The sequence below is a fragment of the Pezoporus wallicus genome, unplaced genomic scaffold (genome assembly GCF_028554395.1).
Source record: "Pezoporus wallicus isolate ANWC-B61680 ecotype Strahan unplaced genomic scaffold, APGP_CSIRO_Pwel_v1 contig_360, whole genome shotgun sequence".
Classification (NCBI taxonomy): domain Eukaryota; kingdom Metazoa; phylum Chordata; class Aves; order Psittaciformes; family Psittacidae; genus Pezoporus; species Pezoporus wallicus.
This window is the reverse complement of record NW_026640059.1, coordinates 4,064,313-4,079,508: the sequence shown is the minus strand read 5'-3', so window position 1 is coordinate 4,079,508 and position 15,196 is coordinate 4,064,313. Positions and strand designations below refer to the sequence as shown.

The window sequence follows — 15,196 nt, the reverse complement described above, 5'->3', positions numbered from 1 at the left end:
GATAGTCAGTATGTAACTGGATTGACATGATGACTAAATTAGCTGTCTCATGCACTAGGTAGTGGTGGTAGCAGGTTGCTCAGCAGAGCTGCAAAGCGTATGTGAGATCATGGGTGAACACGGAAACACTTAACCCTTCTGTGCCCTGTCCCAGCTACGGCTATCATGCACTCAATACCTGTGCTAGCCCAGTCTGTCTGGGATAACTCTGCGAAGGACTTCTCTATCCAATGTCAGTGGCATATTCTATTTCAGTGGAGTGGAAGAGAAGAAAAATAATCCATTGTTAACATAAGTATTATACATACTAAAATATAATTGGTTATCTAAGCCATGCATTTCATAGAAATGTGGAGTCAACTGCATTTATTGTCCTTCCTTGTACACTTAAGTTCTTTGGTTTTTAAGTTCCTGCTGAATGACTTTTTCAATTGTACTGCTGTAGAAAGACAGTTATTTTTCAGTTTATCCTCCATCTTAGTACATATGTTTAACACAATGCCCATATACTGTGTTATAGTTAAAGACAATAAGAAAAGGACAACTAACATGTATTGATTATGAAGGTATTTTTCTAAATTGCATAAAATTCACAAAAGAACTGTATTTTTTCTTACAAGAGTAAAGCTTTTAAGATGGTATGATATGAAATTTATACATAGATCTTGAAGACAGAATTAATTAACCCCTACAGCTGGTCATAATACAACAGCAGCACTGTTCCAAATTTATAACTTTTCTAGTGGTGTTCTCAAAAAACAGAAAACAAAAGACAGAGGAAAAAAAAAAGTTTTCCATTACATTTTAAAATTATAAAGTCGTATTGTCATTCAAGTTAAATTTGCCTGTAGCAATATGTTCAGGTAAACAATTTAAAGAATTTTCTTCCCACAAGCTAGGATCAATTTCTTCTATTATTATCTTCCAAAACTGAGGTATGTGGTATCAGCTAGCTGCCTTCATTTCTCAAACAATTCATGGTGTTCATCTCTTTCCTTTAACTACACAAGGAAACTTGACATCCTAGTTTGGAACAAGTCATCCAGTCTCCTTAGGTGCCTCTTTAGGATGGATGAAAGATACTGCAAATATTTGCTGTTCTATATGGACTAGACAACTACTGACAGTAACTGTCTGTCCGTTAGGTGGCTGAAGTTAGGTGAGATGATGCCACCTATTCATTTAAAAATAGATGCGGGGGCATTCCTCAAGTGAACAGCTGTTTAATTTACAAAATAAAACAGAAATTAGAATCAGTTGCCCTTGAAAAATAAATCCTGCAACAAATGATTGTGTCTGCCTTTGTTCTGTGGACAGATCAATAGTTGATTACTTGATGTTTCAAGCTAGACTTTTAAAGAGTTGCAAACATTAAATACTTAATTCTTTAGCATATTTAAAGAAGACACTTTCTTCCCCTGATCTGACATCTAGAATTCAAGTGGAAAACAAAGGTGTCATGTAAAACAGAACCACGTGACCATGCTACCTTTACTATTATTTTAATCAATATGATTATACCACCAGAGACACAAGAATAAGCACTAGGGCAGAACTAACAACAAACAGTATCCCGATTTCTTCTTGGTAAGGTCAATCAGTTTGGCACTGGATAATCTAAATTTGCCAAGTTACATGGCAGGGACCTTAAGCCTTTAAGCATAAATACCAGAAGATAAAATTACATATATCTCAAAATATATTTGGAATAGTCTAAAAGATAATAAATTTTCTTCTTCCCTATTGAATAAGGGTACCTTCAATCCCAAATAGGTGACACAGATATTGGTACATGTCTGCTAGGCAGTATAAAAATGGTAACTGTTCAGTGTTCAGTATTCCAAGGAAGGCTGTAGACACAGTATGCAACAAAAGTAGTCTTAAATTGCAGGTACCATGTTTTCCTGCTGTACAGGGGTGGTGTTTCAAGCTACTGCATTCTCAATGCTACTGCATTTCAGTTTGCATCTGAAAACTGCAAAGTAACTACAAGACCCATGAAACCCTTTTACATGTCAACTCCCAAAGCAAAGACTTAGCTTGCAGATTAAGCAGGCACGTATCTGAGTCCAGGGAAGGTATTGTTTACTGAGGCAAAAAATGCTTACAGTATTCCAGATTCTCTGAATTTCTCCAGTATAACTGAGAGCATATCCTGGCTGACCATCGAGAGCTTTCCTGAGAAACAGCCATAGCTGTCTTGTCATCTTCCTAGTACCAATTATTTACCATTATAATTCTACAGACCTTTGTTGAGTTGCACCTTATTCCTACCTGTAAAAGCAAAGCTAGATGCTGATTCTTTACAGTATTTGTACATGAAGCACAGTTTTCAGGACATGTAGAAGAAATCACCAAATGAAGTGACTCTTCTGTAACAGGTATAATCTGCAGAAGACTTGATATGTGCAGATACAGAAGAAATTTTCTTTTGCAATAAAAGATAATCCAGGTGAAGTTAAATGCATGAACATGAAGAAACTTCTGATGCTACACAACTAATCAAGGTTATTTAGCTACTTAAAGAAAAAGAGCCTTTGCTCTGCAAGAAGTCAGAATGCTTTGAATGTGTTTAATTGGCCATTGGTAAGCTTTCAGAACAATTTAGGTCTTTTTGTGTACGCCTATGACTTTAAACTAAAGTGAAAAGACTAAATATGATTTTACATTACACAGTCAGCTGGATAATACTAAACGTTTTGGCATATGACTTCTACATATGATTAGATTATGCCTTTAATAAAGAAGCTTTGCACCTAAATAAATAAATAAATAAATCATTGCTCACACTACTGGATGTTTCCACATCACTGCAAGATGCCTGTGGCTCCTTTATCAAAGGATTATAACAAAACAATAGTACACTGCCAGGTTATAAGATAAGGAAATTGAATATTAGTTATTATGGCTTATTCGAGATCCTCATAATAACATATACATAAGTAAATGCATTAATTTACTGCATACTTTTCAGTGTTGCGATTTTTATAATAATCACCTACATTCATTTCAAATATTTAGATATGATAGATGGCACTAGATTCTTGATCTAAAAATCAAAGCCAAAGCATAAAGCAATATCATTCATTACATGATTAACAAATTAAGTCACCAATGAAACAAATTTTAAAAAAAACCACCAAACAACAGTTTCATGGAGTAACTTATAGGAGCTCTTTTCAGAAGTGTTTTAAGAGACAGTAATAGTATCATACGTTCTTTAAATAATTACAGCTGTACATGCTGAACCACATTTACTGCTGTGGTTAATGTTTTGTTCAGTAGGTGCGACCTTATCTATAACACTGAATTGCCCTTCTTACACTATGGGATTGCGTTAAAAGAGCTCTGTCCTCTTCCTGCCCCAACTGACTTATGCATCTGCTTAACAAGTGTTACAGTCCCCTCCTTCACTGAATCCATCAAAGAAATGACAAAGAAAGAAGGAAGAAATAACATACTAGAGACTATACTGTCATCTATTCAAAGCTTAATGTAGATTCAGCATGGCACTGCTACTCATACCATTGCAGTCATGGCAATTTCATGTGGAGTATCAGAAAGAATCTTACACAGCTCACAGCATTTTGCCAATACAGCTGGTTATATGGAGGATATCAGAGAATGTATTTAGGGATGTTAGCAAAGGTGAATATGTCAAAGAATTAATGTAAAGAAAAAAAGAAAAACAATGGTAGTCATTTCTATCAATAGCACAGGCTTTGAGTCACATCACTCATATTTTGGGGCAACACAGTCATATTGGTAATGGTTTAAAGGCAGGTTGATGGGGAACAAACTAAATGAGCCAGTGAGGGTGATGAGACAATATTTTTCCATGGATCTCTTTTTGGAATGACATATATGATGATGGAACAGTCAAAAGTATTTGTTTGCTTTTCCAGATACAGCCAATATCAGAGTAGGTCAGCTATGATTTCAAAATACAGATTTGTATTAAAAATACTGCACACAGGACAGAGAAGCAGAAGTGTTGCTGCAGGCAACAGATACTGTATTCTTTAAGTGTGTTTCAGATGAAGACCACACAGCATGAGTAATAAAGACATTCAGATGAAAGCTGAGATGAAATTAAATGTATTCTGTAGGACTACAGTAATCTGGCTGCAGTGGGGCTTAATTTTACACTTTTGGCCTAATTGGTCTTTAATTTCATGGGTGAGCTCCACTGATTCTGGAGGTATATCCAGGTTAACATAAATGAAAGATGACTGTGCAATGTAAGGAATTTTAAGATGAATTAAAAACAGTGCAAGTGATATCCATTAATTACTCTGGATGGTAAAAATAGCCCAGGTGTCTTCTCTCAAGTGGGTGGGGAGGCTGTCACTTTCATTCACTGGTGATTCTAACAGATGATCAGGCTCATTTTTTCAAATGCAAGCCTGATTTTTCATTTAAACTTGTTTTTCATTAGCATCTCACCTATCCTGCCAGCTAGGTCTTTATCTTCTAACTTCGAGGACCACTAAATTAGAACTCCATCAAAACATGGAATAAGACTTATTGGGTAAGATTTATTTTTGTATTTCTGTATGATGCCACTTTAGGGGGGTTTTTCCTATCTTTCTGTTCATTGAAGGTGTCCTGAGCAGCCTACAAATATGCAAGTCATTACAGTGCTCCTTTCTAAGTGGAAGTAAATTATCAGCTAATTGCAAATTTCCTCTAATTTCTCTTAAATTCCAATACTTATGAAAAATTATGTATCAGTGAGCCAGCTCCTTTAAGAGTCTTGATTATGGATCTTCAAGGGCTGCTGACACACTAAGATTTCTGAATTCTTCCTGAGCTGTGTCAGTGGAGGATAATCACTTTACACATTCCAGCTGCGTCTATAAACCACAACTGAGCACATAGAATAATACTGCTCACATAGTTGATGTTAATATAATGACTAAAATGACAAAGGGCTCATTTCTCTAATGTTCTCTACTACATGATTTGCATTATGTCTAATAAAAGTGCGGGTAAAGTATCATGAATACAGCATGTGGAAAGTTTTGCTTTAATGTTTATCTACACTATAGACTTGCATTGACATAGGCATGCTGCATAGAAGTGTGAAATGCTGCACTTTTCCGGACACTGTGGTGTTAGCTAAAGCACCTTCTAGCTTGGACAAAGTTATGTTTTTGAAAACTTACCCTAAACTGCTCATCTCAGAGGGTATGAGAGCAGAGCTGTATAGAAAAAAGTTCCTACTGTGGAAAAGGCATATAAGGAAAATCTTTTTCGGAGTGTGATGCACCTGTATTAGGATACTTAGCTAGACTAGGACAGTCAGTAATTCTATCTAGACACGGTCAGTAGATACGTGACCCTGGCAGCATATTCCTCATGTTGTACAACTGTAAATCACCATGTAGCATACAAGACACTGGAGAATGAAGTCCCCTCACTCCAAAACACTGCTATCAAAACAAAATACCAGTCTCACAATTGCAATCTGTATACTACAAGCTTTTCATGCATTCTAAGCATCAAACATGAATTCATTAAAATTATCAAAGACCACGAAGAACTTTGTGTTTTTTCAGTGACTGCTGGACCAGTAAAACAAAACCAAATTATTAAGCCTTCAATAAGTATAGACAACATAGAACAGAAATAGGAGATGATGTGATGAAGGAAAATATGTCAGTTCCCAAACCCCGAAATATTGTGTAGTCACTTGTGAACTGGAAGGCAGCCAGACATTCCTACCTCAGAAGACTCCCGTTAACAGCCACGTGTGCTATTGGAATTCACAGCATTTTGCCTACCAGCTGAATACCTAGCTCTTGACAAAAATTATTTCATTTTGACTTTCTATTATAAACAAATACCTCTTTAAGTAATGAACAACTTGGTCAATAATGTCTAATGTAGGGTGACTAGATCTCAAAGGACACAGTGGAAGGCAACTGTTACGCTACAGACAGTGGTGTTGTTGAAAAAGCTCCATTAAACACTTGTAATGGGAACCTTGCTTAGGGAATAGCTACTGAATCAATATTCCTCCTTGGTGACATAGGCCTTACATTACTGGCTATGTGCTGCTTTCAGTGTGAGGTGCAGAAGAGAAGTCCTAAGTACTTCTGATCATAGGGAAAAAAATTCGTAACACTTCACAAAAGCAGTATTTTGTATCTAACTTACAGCTACACAATTTGTGATCACACAATGTGCACACACAACATGCGTCTATGTGAACTTCATGAGAATTTCCTTACTTTATATCCCTAATTTTAAACTGTCAGAACATCTTTTGGAAGTATTTGCAAACCAACTATGGTAAATGACTGGTATGGAGAAACAGAAGCAGCTGCTGCAGATTAACATTTAATCAACTTTCTATTATTCCAAGGGAATATGTGAATGAAAACCCCATTTCTCTTCAGAGACTGAAACTGGTTTGAAAATATCTGAGGTTTTAAAGAAAAAACATGCTCAGTAAGTTGGTATAATAACAATTTTGTAGTGTTAGAAAAATCTCTCCATTATAACTATTTATATTTATCACAATAAAAAACCTAACATAAACCTTTAGTAAAACACTCTAACTCAGAGGAAAAAAAAAAAAAGAGAATTTCTGCTATCTCTTGCCTATGTTCAAATGGAATAAATTATGTCCTAAACCCAACCCCAAACCCCCATAAACAACAAAAATAACCCAACCAAACTACCCCCCAATACAAAATCAAAACACACCACCCTACAGTTCCTTTTGTTATGTTGTATATAACAATACAATACAACACAACAATATTTGTATATTTACTTTACAGTATATCTTTCTTGCTGTGAATGAGCCTGTTTATATGCAAGTTCCAAGAAACTACCATAACAGCTGTTCATACTGTTCTCACGAATGCTCACCGTTCTGTCATCATGCTCACAGTTCCACAACTTCCATAGTGCCAACCATATTCTTCCCCAAGCAGGTAGAGTATAATTAATTACATGGACCTTCTCCCTTCTCTCCAACTCACTGACAAAGATTTAGGAAGTGAGAGAATTGCAGGCCTTAACAATCTTCACTTTGCCTGCATGTTATCATCACTGTGTTAATATAAAACAGGTAAAATGTTGTAATTCAGGAAAAAATCTAACACCTTTATTTTTCCCAAACTCAAATTGTTTGTGAGCTCTGTAGTGCTGACCACTAAGGCCTGTGTTGTAGAAGCTCCCTAAAATTACTTAATGTCTATGTAAGAAGTACTGGCATGTTGTAAGCAGATCTGGAAAACTCTAAATTGAGGCTCTCAATTAAATCTCTGTTTTCAGGGGATTTTAAATTGCATTTGATCTATAAAGGGAAAATACAGAATTACCCCCTCTTTTAAAGACAGAGAATGATGTTTTTCTAAACCACAGAAAATTTTGACACATATTTAAAATGACCGATATCTTGCTCTACAAACAATCTCACTAGGGTGGAAGTCACTGTGCTGAGGACTATCAGAAACTGGACCAAACTGTTCATGATATAATAAGATGGGTAATATCTCAAAAGGCAGACCCATAAACCCCATCCTTGTGGGTTTCTTCTCCTGACCGTGAACAGGACATGGGGCCAATAGAAAAAAAATGTTTCCCTTTTTCACAAGGAAAAACAATAAATAATAGATTAGGTAATTCAGGCCACAGAATTTTGTGTAGCTAACTCGAAAGGGTGTTTAATCAGCTTATTCATCCGTGTTCTTCCTTCCTAACAGGCAGTCATCTTAAAAGAGCAATCTAATAACAAAGAATACACATCATTTAGGTAGTGAATATTTGCTAACCTACTATAATATAATTAGCATTACATCACACAGATGTATTTGGTCCCAACTGTTGAGTGTGGGAATGGTATTCACTATAATTGTTGTCTCCTCAGGCCTGTGTATTTGTATGTTCATAAAATTCCTGGTGTGCACCTTCTGTTAAGTGGTGCAAACAGCACTGAAAGCAATAGGAGCTTGTTCAGAGAAAGCTTATTGCATATGCTTTGATTTCTCCTTTTTTGAAAGGTGATTTCACAGATTAAAAAAAAAAAAAAGGAAAAAAGAAAGGTTACTTTTCCTTGCAGCTTCCTCCAAAATGATTTGTGGAAAAATGTAGCATAAAGTTGTAGTTAAAAAGCCTTCACTGAACTAGGCCAAATGGAAAGCCTGTAAATTTGAGACTTGTATGCTATCACAAAACTACTAAGTTAAAAAAAAAAACACAAACTATAAACAATGAAAATATAATTAAAAACATACCAGGTATGGCAAAAGGGAACTTTTTAAGTGTGTGTATGACAGACTGGGGCTCTAAACAGTTAAGAAGAAAAAAGCCTTTTTGTATTTAACCTTCCTCCTAGGCTCCTGTAACCCATGCCAACGTACTGAGCCTTCTAGTATTACTTTGTTAGGCAGTAGGGTGAGAATGTGACAGTAAAACAGATGACCGGATATCCCATGCTAGTTGCACTTAATAGCAAAGTATTTTGTTTCAAATGCATGTTATGGTAAATCAGCTCTAGGTATTGCAGAACAGATCTAGCACAGATCTAGAAATAAAATGCTGTTATATAGATATGAAATGTAAGGCAATGAAGAAAGAACCAATGTCTGCCTGTCTGCTTTGATTATTTTAATATTATTCAGCCAGCAAAATAACTTGTATTAGAGAGCTTTGCTTAGATGTGTACTTACCTTTTAGATATGTTAGAAAAAGGATATACATAAATTGCTAGCTGTTCTACAGGTGTTTCCTAAAATAAGCTAAGGAGGCTCATCTCCTTTCAGCTGTATGATGCACCATACACATAAGCATACTTAACATTTTTTGGCCATCAGAGAAAGCCTCCACGTGGTATGAAAGAGCAGAACTCCATAAATTTTGATGCACAAATATTAGGGCAACTCTGCTTCTTTATGTTAACCCTCTTGGCCCAGTAGGAAAAGCATTGCTCTGCAGCACTCTGACATTGGCCTGTTTCTCTGTGGAGATGATGGAGGAATTACGACTAATTATAGAGGCAATCAAGATCAGAAAAGCCCAGTATAAATTGGGCCCAATTATCAGAGTAACACCCCCACTAACTTCAGAGCTGGGATCATATTAACCAAATCAAAGAGAGTACTTCACAAAGGACTTGTTTTTCTAACACACTCAGTGAACTCTCTTTTGTACATTCAGGTGCACATCTTCTCTTAGCTGCCTCATGTGGCAAAGAACCTGGGCGCTTCCAAAGGCCAGCAGAGAAGGAACATTCTCACTGTGACTCACCTGTGTTCCTCCAATATTTTGATTCCTAGCTAAACAAAGTGATTCAGCCTAGATTCCGTTCTTACCAGCCTTGGAGATGGTCATGGCTAAGCTACAGCACTGCCATTTTTCCTTACAGAGCTAGGTATTAAGATCTGTTTGTGACAAAGTATAGTTTGCTTTTAGTTAGGAAAACAATCCTGCATGAAGAAGAAAAGACTAGTTTGTAAATATTTGCATGCAAATTCTAACATTTGTAAAATATGAAATTAATTGGAAAACATGAACATTTGCCTCTAGTCACCATGAGAAGGAGGATTTCCAAAAAAGATATTTCCAAGTTTTATAGCCACAAAGTTTGCTACCTCTACTCCTCTGCCAGCAGAACAAGATGAAAATATGAAAAAGTAATGATGGAAGCAACTAGAGGATAGAGAGCACTTAATTTTATCCTGTGTATACAATATTGCAATTGTACTACAATGCAAATTGAAATATGGTAGTTACAGGAGGTTCAGCTTACTTGCAATCAAGTAATCCTGCTCAAGTAGAAACTCTCTTTTATCCTGTTCTGAACACCTGCTAACACAACGCCATCATAAAAATGATCAATGCCACTAAGAAGTAGTATTGATTCAGCAAACATGAACTTGAAGAAGGTATTTTTCTTATTAGTGTCCTTTGAAACAGCAGATTTCAGGGAATATTTTTAGATTAGTGTTTAATTTCAAGACATACAAGAAGTACATGGATGGTATCACAAGACAGCACACACTCAGGAGAATTAATTGGATTGTATGTGTGCATCAAGACAGTACCAGTTCTAGGTACTGTTAAACAAAATGAAACAATGAGAAAGCAAACCATTTCATTCTTTTTCTGAAAGAATAATAAAAAAATATGATGAATGAGAAGGATCTTATTCCCTGCAGAAACATCTTGATATTTTTTAAATTATGATTCTTCTTCTAAAGTATTTAAATGAACAGTGGAAAAATCCAAAGAATTATAACATCAGTATCTGGAGTGAAGGAATACATCAAGCAAGCTGTAAAGCCTTTGACATGGGAAGATGCTACTTCTGCTGAGTTTTCAGAAGATGTGATTAGAGCATGCCAGTGGCCAAGAATGCAGATAATAATACTCCCTAGCAGGTGCCAGAAAGTTCAGCCTCCTAAGGGCAGAGAAGTTTGGTTCTCTGTGAATGGCTGTGAGGACCAAAATTTCTTGTATAAACAGCAGAAGGCACAAATTCATAATTTTCTTTCTTCAAAAATAAACTACTTATTAAAAGACATATACTTAAAACTTTTCTATGAGAAAACATTTGTTAATTTAGGCAAACAGCAAAACATTACTTGCTGGTCAGATATAAACTCATTTTCATATGAAAGTCCATTCTTTGCAATGCACAGTCCAGCCAAGATGCAATGATTTATTCATCAATCATTTCACATAAATTATCATTACCCACTAATATTTAATTAGTTTAGGTAAACTGAGAAAAATCTGCTAGACTCTTTTGAAAATAACAGCATTTTTATAGGAGAATAGAATTACGCCATTTAAATTTTAAACTGGATAATCTGTTGCAAATCTAGTTTAAACTAATCTCAGACAACATCTGAGATCTGCTGAATTTTCAGAGCACCACTGAATTGATTCATTATGTTCAAACTCTGCCTAAAGAGCAAGATTTCTGTAGAAGACACCTGCTACCATCACAAATCCTGTCTTTAAGACCTAAGTGTAAAGGAGGATCTAGTAGTGACAATGCTCTAGAAAACTGGTATCTTGGAGCTTTGTGATTTTTCCTAAGCAGAAAGCCTGCTAATAAAATACAGTACATGAGTCTGCTCTAGAAATCCTATTGAAGTTGCTAAAAAGGTGGTGGGTGGCATGGTCTAGTGTGAAGCATCCCTGCCCATGGCAGGGGTGTTGGAACTAAATTATGTTAAGGTCCTTTCCAACCCTAACTGTTCTATGATTCTATGATTCTAAATGCTTTATTGGGCCATACATGGGGTCTTACTTGTCAATATTCCTCCTTTTCCCTTCCTTTGCAAATGAAAACATGAAACAGGATGACAAGATCAAGAGAGACAGACTAGAGGCTTAGAAAAAGTGTGTGTGTGTTGTGGGAGGGTAGGCATTCCTGGTGCACAGCCTGTGCTTGAGAAGCATATATGATGATGTGCAACATCAGGGGCAATGGATGGGGAGGTAACAGCAGAGGAAGAGTGAAATAAAGAACAGCAGAATGGGTAGAAGAGAGGCAGATCTTGAGTTCATTTATCTTCCACATCTTGCTTTAGAGTAAGGATCAGATTTAGTCAGGCTGAAACAACTCTGCAGAAAATACGTACTTTGCAAATAGATCTGTTTCCTCTGTTCTACATAAGAACCATGAGGTATTTTAATTCCATTACAAATAAAACAAGTAGATCTTTGTTAAATGACCAAACTTGACTGCAAGTTAGAGTGCCATGAAAGAAAACATGTTTGGTGAGGTGCTTATACTGCTTCTAGATGCTTAACCCGAAATGGGTGTGTGAAGGAGCTGTAATACTCGAGAAGAAACATTATTATTAATTAGTCTGCTTCAGAGTATTACAGCAGAATGTGCCTCTATTTTAGGGATAACAAAGTAGGCGGTCAGATTTTGTCCTTATAAAGGTCAACTGCGAAATGTTTTGATACACAGTAAAGGATTTTCATGTACTGGGTTAGAGCTTTACACACACATGCAAGGAGAAAGTAACACTGTTGACCATTACTGGAGAAACAGAACTTGAAATTGACTGAAACTGAAAGTTTCCCGTGTTTGATGTCTGTCCAAAATTTACTGAAAGTGGCAGTTTTCTGCGTGGTTACTGTCAGAAATGTTGAGAGCTACACTGACCCATTCACCCGCACAACTGACTGCTCTTTTCCCAGTTCGGAATGTACAATCTAAACGTTATAACCAGACAGAGGAGACAGGAACGGCAGAGACTACAGTACGACCTAGAAGTATTTATCTACCAAACGGTGATGCACGCTCATCATTAAACCTGAAAGACAAACTTTTTTTTGTAATAAGGTCCAGACGGTAAGTGATGCTCTGGCGGTCTGTTTATCTCAGACACCACCCACACACAGCACCGCTATGTCCTTGCCGTCCGCGCACACCGCCTCCCGCGGAGAGACGCGCTGCCCTCGGGTCAGGCATCCGCGGCGGCTTTTCCCGCCGGCGGCGGGGCTGAGCCCTGCTCCCCTCACTGGAGCCCTTCGCTGGCAGCACGCGGTGCTTCTCCCTCGCACCTGAGACCTGCGGCGGCGAAGCGCCCGGTCCGGGGGCCACCCCTTCTCATCCCCGCCTGGCAGCGGAGCAGGGGTAACGGGACCTCACCGCTGGGCGAGCGCACCGCGCAGCGCCCGATTGCCATGTACCTGAGGAGGGTGAGGCACATAATTTTAAACAGAAGGAATTCACCTTTTCTTTCTCGTAAGCTGCCAACGCCGGAATGCAGTGCACTGGCAGAAGAGGGAGACTCGCTAGGCCCCGCTCTGTCCCAGCTGACTGCAGTAGCCGCGGGGCACCCCTCCACCCCGGGACACCCCGCCAGCGCCTCAGCCCCGCCGCCCCGCGTTCACTCACCTCAGCTGCCGCGGCGCGGCCCAGCCAGAGCAGGGCAAGTAGCAGCAGAAGCGGCGGCGCCAGGTGGCCGGGGCAGTCCCCGCCGGCCATCCCGCGCCCAGCGCTGCCTGCGCGGCGTTCCGCGGAGCACGGCCAGGGGCGCTGGAACTCTGCCCCCCGCCCGCCCGCGGCTTTTGGCCTGGGGGCTGCTGCTTCGCACCCTCCTCGGTGCTCCCAGCGACCTGGGGTGGGGACAGAGGCTGGGGATGGCCGGGGCGGGGCCGGCTGGGCCACCCCCCTCCTCCCCTCTCGTCTTCTCTCCTGTCCTGAACTCTTGGCTCTGTGCGCCTTTTTCCTTGGGCAACACCGGCAAGCCGCTGTCCGTCCGTCCGTCCGTCCTCAGTGGGTGTGAAGTGAGAGAGGAGCCGGGGGCTTTCCCGCCTGGGAGCTGAGGTGAGCGCTGCGGAGGGGCAGCCCCGCGCGGCGGTACCTGGCGCTCATGACAGGCCGTCCTCGCCTGGCCTCGGCGCCTGCCGGGGCCGGGCAGCTCGCTCAGGGGCCAGCCCCGTCCCAGGACAGCTGGAGGTGTCCCAGGTTACTAGGCTGTCTCCGTCCTGCACTTGCTTCTGCTGCGTCGCCGTGACCGTGAAGGCGCAGGTAGTGGGCGCCATCCGAGAGACCGCGGGGCTGCGCGGTGGGAGCTGGGACCCGTCCGGGCCAGCCACGGACACCGGCCAAGACAGGGCACGGCCTGTGCCCGCCCGAACCGGGGTCATCTGCAGCTCCCCGGCGGGAGAAGTGGTCGGTTAAACCGGGGAGGGACCGAGGCGGCACCAGGGAAAGGCGGCGGCATCCAGGGCCCTCAGCGCCATCCCGCCTCTGCCCGGGGCGAGCCCGGGCACTGACAAGAGTGTTTTCTTTTAAGCAGCGCTCTCCATCAAGTTTTTCTTGATGAGACTGCAGAGACCAAGAAGTCCCAGAAGGGACAAAGTGCTGTCCACTACATAAATGTAAATCAGTGAGAAATGTTTCTGCCCGGGCTTTTCGCATAGTTTAGCATGATATAAAAGTTTTGTGAATGAAAGTGTGATTTGCAAATTGTTGGCAGTATGTAAAGTTTAGGACATTTATGTTACTGACAAAAGCACTGCATGGTCAAGGTAACACCGCACCAAATAAAGAGCTGTTCTGAGATGGTGCAAACTTAAAAAGTATGTTGGCCAGTCTGGCCACAGTGATCTTACCTTATCTGCAGCGTTTGTGAGTGCTGGACAGGAAATCCTACGTTACAGGTTTATATTAAGCACTAGAAGCAATACAGAAAAAACAACAATATACAATAATATATGTATAGAAATCTATCCAGGACTACTCATGTGGTACAGACCTAAAGCCTTTAGTGGGTATAACGCTAACCACAGAACTTTGTAAAACAGCTTGTCTTACAGACATGAGAGTAGTGCTGGATCTCTACTAGTTTAGTACTAGCAACAGGAACACATCTCTGGAAGAGCAGAGCAATATGTTCAGTATCAAAGATCCTGTACATCATCACAGATGTTATCACCTTGTCTCTAAAATCTCAAGTATAAGTGAGAGAAAGCTGGGGTAGACAGCAATGTACAAAAGGTGGAAAATATCCCGTTTTCAAGCCAGATTGATGGTGAGCATATAAAATAGTGTCTTAGGGTTACTGCTCAACAGATGGATTTTATTTGTCAGGTTCCTAAACCTGTTGACTATAACAGTGCTACATTTTTTTACACAGGAACACTGTAATGAGGACAAAAATGAGGTCTGCAGTTGTTGTATAAGCCGTAACACCTATAAATTACAAGTACCTAAATCCACCTCTGAAATTTAACATTAGAAGAACTGGAGATAGACAGAAGGTAGCAGACACTCATTTATACAAAAGTGAAAACAAAAGGTGCAGGCTTCTATGAGAAAAGGTCAGAGGAAGCAAGACTACAGTGGAAGAAAGTGGTCAGTCCTCAGAAATAATTCAAATTTAGATGCTGAATTAACAATGAGTCTCAATAAAGAAGACAGAACTTAAAAGGAGAGCTCTTGAATACTAGGCAAAAAAAAAATATTGGAAGAAAGCAGGCAGACCACTGTTAGGAGACAGAATGAATTAGTGAATGAACAGTTAGTGAATGGACTACTGCTGTAATAGAAATATATTGAGTCAGTTTCAAATGGTGAAAACTCTGTACAGAAATTTCAAAATAAAAAGAAGCCATCAAGCTCGAAACAAATACCAGAAAATGCTAACAAGGGGGATGACACAGAAAGACACATCTTCTAAAGGAAGACCTCTTTGAGCCCAGT

At 39.7% G+C, this 15,196-nt stretch overlaps 1 protein-coding gene across 1 annotated transcript in view; it reads right to left on the bottom strand.

Moving 5' to 3' along the window:
* Nucleotides 1–13,182, bottom strand: part of COL4A3 (collagen type IV alpha 3 chain) — a 64,445-nt gene extending 51,263 nt beyond the window's left edge. The window contains exon 1 of the mRNA XM_057417176.1: nucleotides 12,884–13,182. Coding sequence (XP_057273159.1) covers nucleotides 12,884–12,973 — 90 coding nt within the window. The 5' untranslated portion in view covers nucleotides 12,974–13,182. The remainder of the gene's footprint in view (nucleotides 1–12,883) is intronic.
* Nucleotides 13,183–15,196: the final 2,014 nt, after the last annotated feature.